The sequence below is a fragment of the Pecten maximus genome, chromosome 11 (genome assembly GCF_902652985.1).
Source record: "Pecten maximus chromosome 11, xPecMax1.1, whole genome shotgun sequence".
NCBI classification, from domain to species: domain Eukaryota; kingdom Metazoa; phylum Mollusca; class Bivalvia; order Pectinida; family Pectinidae; genus Pecten; species Pecten maximus.
Window position 1 is genome coordinate 11,944,830 of NC_047025.1, and position 19,370 is coordinate 11,964,199.

A 19,370-nucleotide genomic window follows, 5' to 3' on the forward strand; every position below is an offset into this window, starting at 1 on the left:
CATTTACAATAACACGCCCATCTCCGACAGCCGACCAGTCCAATCTTGTCTTCCACTATTTTTTTTTCTTTTCTCTATCAATAGTTTCAAAAAGAACAAAATTTAGATAACCCGTAACTCGTATTTAACGCTTCTTTTTCCTTCTTTCTTTCTTTCGTTCCAAAATATAATTATGAGAAGTTTCCATTTTTTTTTTAAATAAAAATTCTGGAACTACGCATATTCAGAAGGGAATACCGAGTCAGCAATGAGTCGCCAATCAGTCGCGTCTTCGGTCAACTTCCGCTATCGGCCCATGGGAGAGACAGAACACACGGATAACGTGTATATTACATAACTTAGATTCCCCGACGTCTTGAGATCAGGGCGTTTCGTTCGGAGGGCGTAACGTCATCGTTGTGTCCATACTTACGTTGCTATATAACATCACAAAATCTCTCTAGCGCCTTAAACATTTTTGTATGATTCAGTATACTTTTAGTCCTTATGTTTTGAATTTAGAACCACCCATCCTTTATCTGCCCTAACATGCATACTGGAAAACAGACATTGTATGGCTTAACATCAATCTGATGACAAGTTTTTAAACCCGATGTGTAAATATCAATTCTAAACATTTCTAAAAGGGTTAGATCAATAGACAATGAAAATTGCACTTCCTCTAGAATGTATACATTTCGGGGGTCCATGCTCTTTTAACCACAAGGCGGTCTTAGTAAGAATATTGTTGTCAGAATATTGTTATATGAAACTGCAGTAAAGCTTAATCGTATGTGTTGGCAATGTCATACAAAACAGCGCCATTTTTTACCTCAGGGAATGGTGTTCTCGGATCAGAAACGGTTTCACTCGTGTTGTTAGTACCGTTGAATCTGTATACCGGAACCAAAACTGACAAAACAAGTTCTCGCTGATCATTCGGATCTCCTTTGCACCTAATATCAAAATTTTGGCACGACTTGCTGGATAATCAGTATCCGGACCGACGTAGAAAGCAGAGAAGTACCAAACGCCACCCCTCATTGCTGAGTCCACCCGAAGCCACTGCTGTGGCAGTGCTGTCACTTCTACGCCCGCCATGTTTTCACATTCGTATAAGTTATACGTTACCAACTGTATGTAATTCACAAAATCGAGGAAACCATTTCCAAAGACATACACACACAGCACCGCCAAAGTCACTTTCAATAATCTCTTTCTGTTCATGATTTTCGTCTGTAAAGACCGCCATTCGAACACCCGAGTCCCCAATCACCGACACACTACGTACAGATTAAGCACATACGTTAATATTTGTCTTGTGTGATTGCTGTCCGGAAAACCACGAGGTCTGTCTTCTGTGTCAGTATATACCTATGATTCCACAGCGGTATTTAACTCAACCGCCAAAGTGTACATTCTGAGTACCAGTCAGTGTGTATGCATTTCTTCACCATTCGTATACACAGCACGAACCCGGTCTACCGTATAGAATACGAGTCCCGTTAGAACATACACACCTGAACAGTTGACAATACTATCCCCGATCTATAATAACACTCATCCACCCATGAATAGCTGTATTGTTATACGGGAAAATCAAACAAACACACGTATACGTAATGTACATTGTATACGGGGGATCCACTTATAATTCATACGGCAATATGGCACATGCCACCGAGAACAAAAGAATATGAAGTGTTCATTAATGACGTCACAGGGTACACATTGACAAAATGAAAATACCGCCACGACCTGATATCATTATGTGAAAGGTTAAATGCATGAACGCTTCGGCTATATTTATAATAAATCGATGGTAGAATACGTATGCATGTAGTCCACAATAGGTACACTACATCGAACGCCCCTTTTTGTACAGGTACATGCTACGGATGTCCAAACGTGCCAACAGAACCGGAGGTCAATGTATTAGGCTATCGTAGAGTTTTTATTTAGAGAACTTCGGTGATGGAGCCAAAAACAGGTAACGTAACGCTAACACTACTTCATAGTAGACGCCGATTTCTTTTCTTCATATACTATATATCATATACTATATAGTAACCACCGTGGCTGCCATGTCAAAGTTTTTACGAGGCTGAAAAATAACAACTTTGTCGGCTCCCCTCTGTTAACATCCTCACCAATTTCCAGCTCAATGGCACCAGTTTTTCAAGATGGCTGCCATGGCTGCCATCTTGGATTTCAAACCAATCCGAAAAACAACAACACTTGGTCAGGACTATCTGAAGATAATTCCAGGCAAGTGTCTGCTCAATCCCATCAGTGGAACTTAAGAAGTTTGAAATGTGTGAAAAGTTTACGCACGGCGGACGGCGCACGGCACACGACGACGGACGAAGCACGATGGCTATAGGTCATACTGACTCAGATGACCTAAAAAGTTGTTGCTTATGAGCTAAAATGACCACCTTTATATCGGTCTTTGTGATAAAACCCTGATAGGATATCATTTAAGCCTTCGTTTTATATTTCTTATCAGACTATCAATACGTTCAAGGTTATCTGGCTCCAAAGATTAAACCCGGATACAACATAACAGTGCACCATAATTCTGTTTACTCGTGGATCATTATACATGGATAGCAATTCCCATCGCGCTGGCCATGGACTGGGCGCATAAGGTGGTCGCTTAATACAGGTGACCGCTCAGGCAGCTTTGGCTAATTTACAATACCAATCATATAAAAATCATAAGTCATGAATCAAAAGTACAATAAACTCAAACATCAACACCAAATAAACGATCATAAACAAAGTGTTAAGCTTCGGGTTTCATGCATGTAACATTTTTAATATTGTATGTTTGGAACCAAGTTGAAAAAGTCAGTCAATGCAAAAATTGGACTTGAACTTCAACAAGAACTGACTTACTTTTTATTATGGTGTTCTCTGATATCTTGACGACTAACGTCCTGGTAAAACACATTTCCCTCTGTCGTACTGAGAGACTGTGGCAGTTTTTTATTCCCCGTGCCGTAGAGTTGACAGATAGTCGGATCGAGACTATTTTGACGCATAGCAAGAACAATGACTCGCACCACATTTTGTTTGCCTAAGTTATAAATGTAAGCCGAGAATGCGAACGTCTGAGCCTCTACGGTGATATTATCAACACGCATAAAACCGTGATATTTTTTCAGCAAAGGGTGAATTTCCTGTGGTAAAGTCTTGTTGACCGTCTTTTTCAAACCCATGTCCATCGTCATGTTTTGACTGCTGTCAATTTCATCCATTTCTGAAGAAATTTGGGTTCTAAAATTTTCGTAACGAAACTGAATCGTCATTAAAAACAGCTGACAGATACCATACACACAAAACGTCACCCATAGAACCAAAACTCCATGTCTCCTTGTTTTGAACACCATCCTGACGTCACTTCCTGTTGTAGCCGAAAAAAAGTTTATAAAAGTAATGAATTCATATGAATTAATTTACATTTATCAATGATTTCGAAAACAATTCCGTCAGCAATTCAAAACACGTGTATCACGGATCTGTTAGAATATGACAGCCGGAGTTTTTGACGGCCTATATACATCTCGTCTGCTCCGTAGTGTTATATACTGAACTGATATACCACAAGTGTCAATCTCCGCAATATAAAATTTCCTTGAAACTACGTCGAGCTTTATCATTTATAATACACATGATAACTTGTGTTGTGGATGTGAAAACGGAGTATGTCCACGTTAACCCGCTTCAACTGCACGTATACCAAATAGATAGTCGTACCAGTTAACGTACATATCCAGCGGTAAGGTCATATGTTAATTAAGTGGCCACTGATTAGATCGTTAGTGTACGATTTAAACAATAGAGGGAGCCAAGCCTATATAATTAAATTGAGCTGTAATCTTTTAGCTCTAATTCTTACCCACACATGTCTATATATTCATAGACAGGTTGTTAACCAGACTGGGATGTCAGTTCGTCTATATTCTATTATCTAGGCTTTTTAACGGCTTGTAATTCTTCTCTAAATACTTTAATATATCACAAGCTGTTCTATTGTCTTGTATCCGTTTTTAATAGGCAGATAGTTCCTCTCTAAATTATATATATATCTCTACAGTCATTTAACGCACCAAAAGGTCGAGCTCCTCTTCTATAATTAGCCAACATCGAATGCGCCCTTTATGATTAACAACAATCATGATAGACAAGTTTGAACGAAAGGAAAGTCGAATTGTGTACCAAAGTGATTGTTGCCCGAGTCCGCTTATGTCTACCACAAAACTATTTGTCTTTATTAAGTATTTAGATATACATGTATATCCCATATATATAAGATTATTTGTATCAATATCTTATAAAATCTCTCTCTCTCTCTCTCTCTCTCTCTCTCTCTCTCTCTCTCTCTCTCTCTCTCTCTCTCTCTCTCTCTCTCTCTCTCTATTTCTTATAAAATTAGATTGTAAATATGTAAATAAAACTGTCATCATGTAAATTTTCTCTCAATGTAAAATTGTATCGGGAGAGGGCTTAATATAAGTTGGAAAACTTGTGCCCATTCCCTTTGTAATAGATTGTAAATTACAAATAAAATATGTTTAAATCAAAAATCATGATAGATCACTAGGGAATACATAGTCAGTGTCTTTAATTTTTGCGAGGGTAAAGAAAGTCAAAAGTGACGAGCCTTATTCTGAGCCAAAGATACAGCTTATATTTTAATACATTGACCATGTACTCTATTTATCATGCAAAAGTTATAAAAAATAAGCATTTCAAAGTGAAACGGTATCAACAATGTCCCAAATATGGTCGTCTTTTAAATGTTGTTTCACTTCGAAGTAGGTCAGTCGAATTGATTCTAAAATACAGCTGTTTTCCGACAATGCCGTATATTCAGACAATGTTGTGCCAATTGCAGGATAAATACATATATTGGTGTCTCCTTTAGTCAAAGTATTTTTATTTATTTATTTCATATTATCATTTTTTTAATTTCAAGGTTTTTGTGGTTTCTATAAAAAGACTGATTTCGAAAGCTATAAAATCGGTGAAAATCTTCAAAAACTAAAACCGTTCAAAATTACGAAAATGTAGCTGTTTCTTATTATTTACCTCACCGGTTAAGTTTATACATCCCAACACCCTTCCTAATTCGGTATGTACATTCATTTAAGGCCTATGAGTGATATTAGAGAAAAATAAAATAATGTGGATTTTTTTTCTTTTTTTAATTTTACAATGTTTTGGACTTAACTTTTTTCATCAAATCTCACGTCAAAGTTTTTGGGGGTAAACTGTTGGAATATATACATTCATTAGAGATCTAGGAGTGCGTTAATAGAAAACTAATATGGATTTATTATTATCTTTTCAATTTTATACCGCGCTTTGGACTTCAACTTTTTTCATCAATACTCACTTTAAAATTTTTCAAAGACTTCCATAAGAAGTCCATAAGTAAACGTCTCATACCGTTCTCATTGGTGTCACATAATCATCATAGGATCTAGATAATTATGATCAAATGACATTTGAGTGCAGGAAATATTTTTTATTTTTCCTGAATTTTCCCATATTTTGGACGTCATTGTTCATCAACTCTCAGTTTGTAATAATTAATTTTACAAAAATGTCGTATGTCAGATGCTTTATGTTGGCATCCAAATGAGTTATTGAACTGTTTGTTTTAAACATTTTGTGAGCATCACAATCATTGATTGTATTTTAACATATGACACTCTCAATCACAAAAGACTTTGTATCGCAAAATAGAGATTGTCTCAACTCTCCCGACGGATCTCTTAACCTGATCCCATGGTCTTGATACAACTTCCAAACTTCATGATCCGTAAATGGGTAATAAACGGACCGCAAGATTTCGAAATTGCACCAACTCTATGTGGTTAATAAAATTTTTAAAAAATCATCATCATGCATGAATCAAACACCAAGTGAAAATGATTGAAACTTACCGTCCGGCATAGTCCTCTAAAAAGTTAAAGTATGTCTACCTATGTCGGGAAAGGAAATGCACAATATATTCTAAAGTTCTGCTAAAAAAATCGGCTGCAGTGATAAATAATCCGGAAAACAAATCATGATTTTCTAAAGCCGGTGCACATTTCGAGTATACATTAAAATGTTAACAACTATTATGAAATTAAATTATACTGTCATCAAAGTAACAGTCTTAATACATATCCCTTACGTTATCGGTATAAATAAGACCTTCCTAGTTTAAAATGGCTGCCATCCCGAAACTTGGCAGAGCAGGAATTCGTCATCTGGACTTATAAAAACGAAACGGATTGAAGCTCTTTTGTAATAAGTGGAGACAAATAGTAATTTATGGCTTTTAATGAAGCTGTTTGTTGATAAAAAAAATCGCATGACTAAGCGAACGTTAAAAACATAAAATTACAGGTAAATGTATTTCACTGTACAGGAACACGGTGTATTATAAATGTACAGGTATGTCACTGTACAGGAACGTGTATTATAGATATACAGGTTTGTCACTGTACAGGAACGTGTTTTACAGATGTACAGGTATGTCACTGTACAGGAACGTGTATTATAGATATACAGGTATGTCACTGTACAGGAACGTGTATTATAGATATACAGGTATGTCACTGTACAGGAACGTGTATTATAGATGTACAGGTATGTCACTGTACAGGAACGTGTATTATAGATATACAGGTATGTCACTGTACAGGAACGTGTATTACAGATATACAGGTATGTCACTGTACAGGAACGTGTATTATAGATATACAGGTATGTCACTGTACAGGAACGTGTATCATAGATATACAGGTATATCACTGTAGAGGAACGTGTATTACAGATATACAGGTATGTCACTGAACAGGAACGTGTATTATAGATATACAGGTATGTCACTGTACAGGAATGTGTATTACTGATATACATGTATGTCACTGTACAGGAACGTGTATTACTGATATACATGTATGTCACTGTACAGGAACGTGTATTATAGATATACAGGTATATCACTGTAGAGGAACGTGTATTACAGATATACAGGTATGTCACTGAACAGGAACGTGTATTATAGATGTACAGGTATGTCACTGTACAGGAACGTGTATTATAGATATACAGGTATGTCACTGTACAGGAACGTGTATTATAGATACACAGGTATGTCACTGTACAGGAACGTGTATTATAGATATACAGGTATGTCACTGTACAGGAACGTGTATTATAGATATACAGGTATGTCACTGTACAGGAACGTGTATTATAGATAGACAGGTATGTCACTGTACAGGAACGTGTATTATAGATAGACAGGTATGTCACTGTACAGGAACATGTATTATAGATATACAGGTATGTCACTGTACAGGAACGTGTATGACAGATATACAGGTATGCCATTGTACAGGAACGTGTATTATAGATATACAGGTATGTCACTGTACAGGAACGTGTATTATAGATATACAGGTATGTCACTGTACAGGAATGTGTATTATAGATATACTGGTATGTCACTGTACAGGAACGTGTATTACAGATATACAGGTATGTCACTGTACAGGAACGTGAATTATAGATATACAGGTATGTCACTGTACAGGAACGTGTATTATAGATATACAGGTATGTCACTGTACAGGAACGTGTATCATAGATATACAGGTATGTCACTGTACAGGAACGTGTATCACAGATATACAGGTATGTCACTGTACAGGAACGTGTATTATACATATACAGGTATGTCACTGTACAGGAACGTGTTTTACAGATATACAGGTATGTCACCGTACAGGAACGTGTATTATAGATAGACAGGTATGTCACTGTACAGGAACGTGTATTATAGATAGACAGGTATGTCACTGTACAGGAACGTGTATTATAGATATACAGGTATGTCACTGTACAGTAACGTGTATTATAGATATACAGGTATGTCACTGTACAGTAACGTGTATTATAGATATACAGGTATGTCACTGTACAGGAACGTGTATTATAGATATACAGGTATGTCACTGTACAGGAACGTGTATTATAGATATACAGGTATGTCATTGTACAGGAACGTGTATTATAGATATACAGGTATGTCACTGTACAGGAACGTGTATTATAGATATACAGGTATGTCACTGTACAGTAACGTGTATTATAGATATACAGGTATGTCACTGTACAGGAACGTGTATTATACATATACAGGTATGTCACTGTACAGGAACGTGTATTACAGATATACAGGTATGTCACTGTACAGGAACGTGTATTATAGATTTACAGGTATGTCACTGTACAGTAACGTGTATTATACATATACAGGTATGTCACTGTACAGGAACGTGTATCATAGATATACAGGTATATCACTGTAGAGGAACGTGTATTACAGATATACAGGTATGTCACTGAACAGGAACGTGTATTATAGATATACAGGTATGTCACTGTACAGGAATGTGTATTACTGATATACATGTATGTCACTGTACAGGAACGTGTATTATAGATATACAGGTATGTCACTGTACAGGAACGTGTATTATAGATATACAGGTATATCACTGTAGAGGAACGTGTATTACAGATATACAGGTATGTCACTGAACAGGAACGTGTATTATAGATGTACAGGTATGTCACTGTACAGGAACATGTATTATAGATATACAGGTATGTCACTGTACAGGAACGTGTATTATAGATACACAGGTATGTCACTGTACAGGAACGTGTATTATAGATATACAGGTATGTCACTGTACAGGAACGTGTATTATAGATATACAGGTATGTCACTGTACAGGAACGTGTATTATAGATAGACAGGTATGTCACTGTACAGGAACATGTATTATAGATATACAGGTATGTCACTGTACAGGAACGTGTATGACAGATATACAGGTATGCCATTGTACAGGAACGTGTATTATAGATATACAGGTATGTCACTGTACAGGAACGTGTATTATAGATATACAGGTATGTCACTGTACAGGAACGTGTATTACAGATATACAGGTATGTCACTGTACAGGAACGTGAATTATAGATATACAGGTATGTCACTGTACAGGAACGTGTATTATAGATATACAGGTATGTTACTGTACAGGAACGTGAATTATAGATATACAGGTATATCACTGTAGAGGAACGTGTATTACAGATATACAGGTATGTCACTGAACAGGAACGTGTATTATAGATGTACAGGTATGTCACTGTACAGGAACATGTATTATAGATATACAGGTATGTCACTGTACAGGAACGTGTATTATAGATACACAGGTATGTCACTGTACAGGAACGTGTATTATAGATATACAGGTATGTCACTGTACAGGAACGTGTATTATAGATATACAGGTATGTCACTGTACAGGAACGTGTATTATAGATAGACAGGTTTGTCACTGTACAGGAACATGTATTATAGATATACAGGTATGTCACTGTACAGGAACGTGTATGACAGATATACAGGTATGCCATTGTACAGGAACGTGTATTATAGATATACAGGTATGTCACTGTACAGGAACGTGTATTATAGATATACAGGTATGTCACTGTACAGGAACGTGTATTACAGATATACAGGTATGTCACTGTACAGGAACGTGAATTATAGATATACAGGTATGTCACTGTACAGGAACGTGTATTATAGATATACAGGTATGTCACTGTACAGGAACGTGAATTATAGATATACAGGTATGTCACTGTACAGGAACGTGTATTATAGATATACAGGTATGTCACTGTACAGGAACGTGTATCATAGATATACAGGTATGTCACTGTACAGGAACGTGTATCACAGATATACAGGTATGTCACTGTACAGGAACGTGTATTATACATATACAGGTATGTCACTGTACAGGAACGTGTTTTACAGATATACAGGTATGTCACCGTACAGGAACGTGTATTATAGATAGACAGGTATGTCACTGTACAGGAACGTGTATTATAGATAGACAGGTATGTCACTGTACAGGAACGTGTATTATAGATATACAGGTATGTCACTGTACAGTAACGTGTATTATAGATATACAGGTATGTCACTGTACAGTAACGTGTATTATAGATATACAGGTATGTCACTGTACAGGAACGTGTATGACAGATATACAGGTATGCCATTGTACAGGAACGTGTATTATAGATATACAGGTATGTCACTGTACAGGAACGTGTATTATAGATATACAGGTATGTCACTGTACAGGAACGTGTATTACAGATATACAGGTATGTCACTGTACAGGAACGTGAATTATAGATATACAGGTATGTCACTGTACAGGAACGTGTATTATAGATATACAGGTATGTCACTGTACAGGAACGTGAATTATAGATATACAGGTATATCACTGTAGAGGAACGTGTATTACAGATATACAGGTATGTCACTGAACAGGAACGTGTATTATAGATGTACAGGTATGTCACTGTACAGGAACATGTATTATAGATATACAGGTATGTCACTGTACAGGAACGTGTATTATAGATACACAGGTATGTCACTGTACAGGAACGTGTATTATAGATATACAGGTATGTCACTGTACAGGAACGTGTATTATAGATATACAGGTATGTCACTGTACAGGAACGTGTATTATAGATAGACAGGTATGTCACTGTACAGGAACATGTATTATAGATATACAGGTATGTCACTGTACAGGAACGTGTATGACAGATATACAGGTATGCCATTGTACAGGAACGTGTATTATAGATATACAGGTATGTCACTGTACAGGAACGTGTATTATAGATATACAGGTATGTCACTGTACAGGAACGTGTATTACAGATATACAGGTATGTCACTGTACAGGAACGTGAATTATAGATATACAGGTATGTCACTGTACAGGAACGTGTATTATAGATATACAGGTATGTCACTGTACAGGAACGTGAATTATAGATATACAGGTATGTCACTGTACAGGAACGTGTATTATAGATATACAGGTATGTCACTGTACAGGAACGTGTATCATAGATATACAGGTATGTCACTGTACAGGAACGTGTATCACAGATATACAGGTATGTCACTGTACAGGAACGTGTATTATACATATACAGGTATGTCACTGTAAAGGAACGTGTTTTACAGATATACAGGTATGTCACCGTACAGGAACGTGTATTATAGATATACAGGTATGTCACTGTACAGGAACGTGTATTATAGATGTACACGTATATCACTGTACAGGAACGTGTATTATAGATATACAGGTATGTCACTGTACAGGAACGTGTATTATAGATATACAGGTATGTCACTGTACAGGAACGTGTATTATAGATATACAGGTATGTCATTGTACAGGAACCTGTATTATAGATATACAGGTATGTCACTGTACAGGAACGTGTATTATAGATATACAGGTATGTCACTGTACAGGAACGTGTATTATAGATATACAGGTATGTCACTGTACAGGAACGTGTATTATAGATATACAGGTATGTCACTGTACAGGAACGTGTATTATAGATATACAGGTATGTCACTGTACAGGAACGTGAATTATAGATATACAGGTATGTCACTGTACAGGAACGGGTATTATAGATATACAGGTATGTCACTGTACAGGAACGTGTATTATAGATATACAGGTATGTCACTGTACAGGAACGTGTATTATAGATATACAGGTATGTCACTGTACAGGAACGTGTATTATAGATATACAGGTATGTCACTGTACAGGAACGTGTATTATAGATGTACAGGTATGTCACTGCACAGGAACGTGTATTACAGATATACAGGTATGTCACTGTACAGGAACGTGTATTATACATATACAGGTATGTCACTGTACAGGAACGTGTATAATACATATACAGGTATGTCACTGTACAGGAACGTGTATTATAGATATACAGGTATGTCATTGTACATGAACGTGTATTATAGATATACAGGTATGTCACTGTACAGGAACGTGTATTATACATATACAGGTATGTCACTGTACAGGAACGTGTATTATACATATAAAGGTTACGTCACTGTACAGTAACGTGTATTACAGATATACAGGTATATCACTGTACAGGAACGTGTATTATAGATGTACAGGTATGTCACTGTACAGGAACGTGTATTATACATATACAGGTATGTCACTGTACAGGAACGTGTATTATAGATATACAGGTATGTCACTGTACAGGAACGTGTATTATAGATATACAGGTATGTCACTGTACAGGAACGTGTATTATACATATACAGGTATGTCACTGTACAGGAACGTGTATTATAGATGTACAGGTATGTCACTGTACAGGAACGTGTATTATAGATATACAGGTATGTCACTGTACAGGAACGTGTATTATAGATATACAGGTATGTCACTGTACAGTAACGTGTATTATACATATACAGGTATGTCACTGTACAGGAACGTGTATTATAGATGTACAGGTATGTCACTGTACAGGAACGTGTATTATACATATACAGGTATGTCACTGTACAGTAACGTGTATTATACATATACAGGTATGTCACTGTACAGGAACGTGTATTATAGATGTACAGGTATGTCACTGTACAGGAACGTGTATTATACATATACAGGTATGTCACTGTACATGTTACCCCTATTCAAACTGTCTCATTTATTTATACATGTTAGCTAAATACTTCGTTCTCGTATGTTTCAATGACAAAACATGATTAACTTAAATTCAATGTACCAGTTTCTCACTTAATACCTATCATATCTGTTTATTTGATTTTCCACTGATATTTTTCTTTTGGTAGCATACAACGGGCTTCCCCTAGGTGACGTAGCCAGTACCTAAGGAAACGCAACCTAAAATGACACCGGCTGTTCACGAGACAAGATTCACACCAACAATAAACACCTTATCCATAGTTATTGCACAAATAATTAATGTTCACATGGTAACACACTGCGAAACACCCTAAATTATTTAGATCGAAGCATTAGTATAATGCAACCTCCAATATGGATGTAACTAAAATCAGATCTCTCAAACGTTTAGGCTTGAAATATATATGGAGCAGAGTGTAAGGGTAGACCTTATATTAATTAGATTTGGCAGTTCCCAGCTGTCGACATTTTCAGTTGAAGGCAATCTGTAACCATCCATCCTAGGTTGCATGTATGCATACCCAATATGGCAAACTCCATACTTATACCAAATCCCCCACCTTATACCAAATCCCTCACTGTATACCAACCCCCTTACCTTATACCAACCCCCTTACCTTATACCAAATCCCTCATTGTATACCAACCCCCTTACCTAATACCAAATCCCCCACCTTATACCAACTCCCTTACCTTATACCAACCCCTTACCTAATACCAACCCCCTTACCTTATACCAACCTCCTTACCTTATACCAAATCCCTCACTGTATACCAACCCCCTTACCTTATACCAACCCCCTTACCTTATACCAACACCCCTTACCTAATACCAACCCCCTTACCTTATACCAACTCCCTTACCTTATACCAACTCCATTACCTTATACCAACCCCTTTACCTTATACCAACCCCCTTACCTTATACCAACCCCCTTACCTTATACCAAATCCCTCACTGTATACCAACCCCCTTACCTTATACCAACCCCCTTACCTTATACCAACCCCCTTACCTTATACCAACTCCCTTACCTTATACCAACCCCCTACCTTATACCAACCCCCTTACCTTATACCAACTCCCTTACCTTATACCAACCCCTTACCTTATACCAACTCCCTTACCTTCTACCAACCCCCTACCTTATACCAACTCCCTTACCGTATACCAACTCCCTTACCTTATGCCAACCCCTTACCTTATACCAACTCCCTCACCTTATACCAACTCGCTCACCTTATACCAACCCCTTACCTTATACCAACCCCCTTACCTTATACCAACCCCTTACCTTATACCAACCCCCTTACCTTATACCAACACCCACCTAATACCAACCCCCTTACCTTGTACCACCCCCTTACCTTATACCAACCCCCTTACCTTATACCAACCCCCTTACCTTATACCAACCCCTTACCTTATACCAACCCCTTACCTTATACCAACCCCCTTACCTTATACCAACCCCCTTACCTTATACCAACTCCTTTACCTTATACCAACCCCTTACCTTATACCAACCCCCTTACCTTGTACCACCCCCTTACCTTATACCAACCCCCTTACCTTATACCAACTCCCTTACCTTATACCAACCCTTACCTTATACCAACCCCCTTACCTTATACCAAATCCCTTATCTTATACCAACTCCCTTATCTTATACCAACCCCCTTACCTTATACCAACCCCCTTACCTTATACCAACCCCATTGCCTTGTACCAACACCCTTACCTTATACCAACACCCTTACCTTATACCAACCCCCTTACCTTATACCAACCCCATTACCTTATACCAAATCCCTTACCTTATACCAACCCCCTTACCTTATACCAACCCCATTACCTTATACCAACTCCCTTACCTTATACCAACTCCCCCACCTTATACCGACACCCTTACCTTATACCAAATCCCCTTACCTTATACCAACCCCCTTACCTTATACCAACTCCCCACCTTATACCGACACCCTTACCTTGTACCAACTCCATTACCTTATACCAACTCCCCCACCGTATACCAACCCCCTTACCTTATACCAACCCCATTACCTTATACCAAATCCCTTACCTTATACCAAACCCCCTTACCTTATACCAACCCCATTACCTTATACCAACTCCCTTACCTTATACCAACCCCCCCACCTTATACCGACACCCTTACCTTATACCAAATCCCCTTACCTTATACCAACCCCCTTACCTTATACCAACTCCCCCACCTTATACCGACACCCTTACCTTGTACCAACTCCATTACCTTATACCAACTCCCCCACCGTATACCAACCCCCTTACCTTATACCAACCCCCTTACCTTATACCAACCCCCTTACCTTATACCAACTCCCCCACCTTATACCGACACCCTTACCTTGTACCAACTCCATTACCTTATACCAACTCCCCCACCGTATACCAACCCCCTTACCTTATACCAACCCCCTTACCTTATACCAACCCCCTTACCTTATACCAACCCCCTTACCTTATACCAACCCCCTTACCTTATACCAACTCCCTTACCTTATACCAACCCCCTTACCTTATACCAACCCCCTTACCTTATACCAACCCCCTTACCTTATACCAACCCCCTTACCATTAATGCGCGAACCACCCCTTACCTTATACCAACTCCCTACCTTATACCAACCCCCTTACCTTATAGCAACCCCCTTACCTTATACCAACTCCCTTACCTTATACCAACCCCCTTACCTTATACCAACTCCCCCACCTTATACCAACCCCCTTACCTTATACCACCCCCTTACCGTATACCAACTCCCTACCTTATACCAACCCCCTTACCTTATACCAACCCCTACCTTATACCAACTCCCTTACCTTATACCAACTCCCTTACCTTATACCAACCCCCTTACCTTATACCAACCCCCTTACCTTATACCAAATCCCTCACTGTATACCAACCTCCTTTCCTTATACCAACCCCCTTACCGTATACCAACCCCCTTACCTTATACCAACTCCCTTACCTTATACCAACACCCTTACCTTATACCAACCCACTTACCTTATACCAACCCCCTTACCTTATACCAACCCCCTTACCTTATACCAACCCCCCCCCCACCTTATACCAACCCCCTTACCTTATACCACCCCGTACTTATACCAACTCCTTTACCTTATACCAACCCCCTTACCTTATACCTACCCCCTTACCTTATACCAACTCCTTACCTTATACCAACCCCCTTACCTTATACCAACACCCCCTTACCTTATACCAACCCCCTTACCTTATACCAACCCCCTTACCTTATACCAACCCCCTACCTTATACCAACCCCCTTACCTTATACCAACTCCTTTACCTTATACCAACACCCTTACCTTATGCCAACCCCCTTACCTTATACCAACCCCCTTACCTTATACCAACCCCCTTACCTTATACCAACCCCCTTACCTTATACCCAACCCCTTACCTTATACCAACCCCCTAACCTTATACCAACTCCCTTACCTTATACCAACTCCCCCACCTTATACCAACCCCCTTACCTTATACCAACTCCGCCACCTTATACCAACTCCCCTTACCTTATACCAACCCCCTTACCTTATACCAACCCCCTTACCTTATACCAACTCCCTTACCTTATACCAACCCCCTTACCTTATACCAACCCCCTTACCTTATACCAACCCCCTTACCTTATACCAACCCTACACCAAAACCCCTTACCTTATACCAACCCCCTTACCTTATACCAACCCCCTTACCTTATACCCAACAACCCCTACCTATGACCAACTCCCCTTACCATACACACAACTCCCTTACCTTATTACCAACCCCCCGTACCTTTATACCAAACCCTGTACCTTATACCACACCCCCACCTTATACCAACCCCTTACCTTAGACCAACCCCCTTACGATACCCACCCCCCACCTTATACCAACTCCCTTACCTTATACCACCCCCACCTTATACCAACCCCCCTTACCTTATACCAACTCCGCCACCTTATACCAACCCCTTACCTTATACCAACTCCCCTTACCTTAACAAAACCCCCCTTTCCATGGATTACCTTATACCAACCCCCTTACCTTATACCAACTCCCCCACCTTATACCAACCCCTTACCTTATACCAACTCCCTCACCTTATACCAACCCCCTTACCTTATACCAACCCCCCTTACCTTTACACTCCATACCTTAACCAACTCCCTTACCTTACGTAAAATACGTTCCACACATAACCAACCCTTACCTTAGAACACTCCCGTTACCTGAACCAACGCCATACCGGAGACAACCCACCTACCTAACCTAAAACGTCCCTCACCTGAACCAACCCTATCGACTTATACCAAACCCCTCACCTATACCACCCCCAACCTTGGACCCAACCAACCCCCGTACCGGTGTACACCCCCACCGATACCAACCCCTTACCTTAACAACCCCACCTAGTAACCAACACCGGACCTGAAACAACCCCACCGGGTAACCAACTCCCTACCTGGTACCAACCCCTGACAGAGAGTGACCGGGAACCTTACCTGAGACCAACTCCGGCTAGAGTATCAAACCCTTACCTTATACCAACCCCCTTACCTTATACCAAATCCCTCACTGTATACCAACCCCCTTACCTTATACCGACACCCTTACCTTATACCAACCCCCTTACCTTATACCAACTCCCTTACCTTATACCAACCCCCTTACCTTATACCAACCCCCTTACCTTATACCAACTCCCTTACCTTATACCAACCCCCTTACCTTATACCAACCCCCTTACCTGTTGCCTTATTGGGACCACCTGAAGTCGGCGTGTTAAGTTATCTTATTGGGACCAACATGCAGGGAAATGTATCAAATTAAATACTGTTTGTCTTGATGATCATATTAATTGAGTTACAACACAAGAAAAAGGCTAAGCTTTTTCTTGTACAGAGACGTAGGTTATATCGAGGTTTTTTGACCGTTTTGGGCTCATATACCTTCAAAGCGGTTCCCTGACACGACACTTTTATTTGTGAGCGTACGTAACATCCATACTTTTCAACAATTTCGATTGGTTTGTGTAGTCATATCAATATATATCAAAGGTAATAAATAGGTTTAATTCTCAGCTGTGATGTCTGTCTCGACTGATCGATGTATTTTCCATCAGTTAAATGCCGTAAAATCCTCGTCTTGTAGTCCCGATGGGCTGACGGTTTTCCTGATTTCCTGTCACGACAGATTTTGCTAACCGGATGATGAGATCCGAGACACTCCGAGAGCACGCACATCATTGACACCTAGTGCCGGGACAGCAATATTCCGATATCAGGCTCAATAGAGCTACATTTGTACATCAAATCAACATGGTAAATGTTTCATATGTCACTTTCGAATATAATGGCGTTAGTTCATGATAGTGCGCGATGGGTTAGATACTCAGTCGAAAATGAGTCGAGTGTCGACTTCGAATGGCTATACTGAGCCGCACGTCCTTGGACATTTTCTCTCGTTCAATGATTCTATATTCGGCACAAAGACAATTGCAGTAATGTATATTTAGAGGTTAATTTTTGGAAATATTATTTATTTAAAGTTAACGGCTGACAGTGAACCTTTCCTATAGCTATTGTGCATTTAGAATATACATAAATGATTTTTAGCTTATATCGAATTTCCGAACGTCATTTTCTCATTAACTGACGACCACCATTGTCTGCGAATGACGATATCCCTTCGTGCTATTGTTCCCACGCAATAAGATAGGCAAAACAGCGTCGATACTGACCGATACACCCATGCCCCACCACTCCGCCTTTCTCTCTCTCTCTCTCCTCTATCCACGACAACAGCAATCAATATACTCCAATTGAAAGTGGTCGCAGAAGTAAGCAAGCTTCCCTACTTTAAAACACTCCAAGCGGCAATCGGAATTCTTGCACGCGGAGGCAATAAAGAAAAATAAATATTTAACGACTCTCTTTACGACAGTCAAGCGAACCCCTTGATCAGTATTTGCCAGCCAGACGCAGCGAAAAGACTTGAGACAATATTAAAAAATAAATCGAAAATCGTCAACTGCTAAAGATGTAGTGAGTGGATTGGAAACTCTATCCTCGCCCTACTGTACGTTACCCGCGCCTCTCTAAGGCATTCGGAGCTCCGTGAATGTGGTGCACACCCAAGAAGTTCAATCGGAACACCTCGCCTCCGTCTGCAGAAAATAACGAGGAGATACGATTGCCAATAAGTTCCGACTGTGTCTAAAGGAACCCACTGGTTTCTGAGATGAGACGAGAATTGTTTTTCGATAACTGTACACGTGTACGCATGTCATTTCAATTGTACGTATACATGTATGGTTTTTATAATAATGTATTTCTAATTAAGATAATTGTAATATTTTAATTGCAATTCGTCATATTGATGCATACGTATAAGCACGTGATTTAACATTAACCAATCAAATGTCTTCTCTCTCGGACGTTTGCATGAAGAAATGTGACTATCAATATTGGACAAGGCGTAAAAAAGTAATATAAATGACCTGAACAGGAAGCAACGAGTTACAGTATTGTATATCGAGACAGCATGGCATTTCAACAATCTGGACTAAGCACTTCGTCAGAGGACTTTGACATTGGCTTCGTCGTTCGTACCACCTCGGATGCTTTAGATA

The 19,370-nt window shown here is 39.2% G+C and overlaps 1 protein-coding gene across 3 annotated transcripts in view; it reads right to left on the reverse strand.

The window, feature by feature from the left end:
• Positions 1-19,370, reverse strand: part of LOC117338126 (beta-1,4-galactosyltransferase galt-1-like) — a 39,647-nt gene that overhangs the window by 7,992 nt on the left and 12,285 nt on the right. Inside the window, exon 1 of one of the 3 annotated variants that reach the window (XM_033899337.1) lies at positions 2,881-3,701. The exons of 1 other annotated variant lie outside the window; for it this stretch is intronic. In XM_033899337.1, the coding sequence (XP_033755228.1) occupies positions 2,881-3,374 (494 nt within the window). In that variant the 5' untranslated portion in view covers positions 3,375-3,701. Of the gene's footprint in view, positions 1-811; positions 1,652-2,880; positions 3,702-19,370 lie in introns of those variants that run through there. One more of the 3 variants, XM_033899338.1, reaches the window with a different exon arrangement.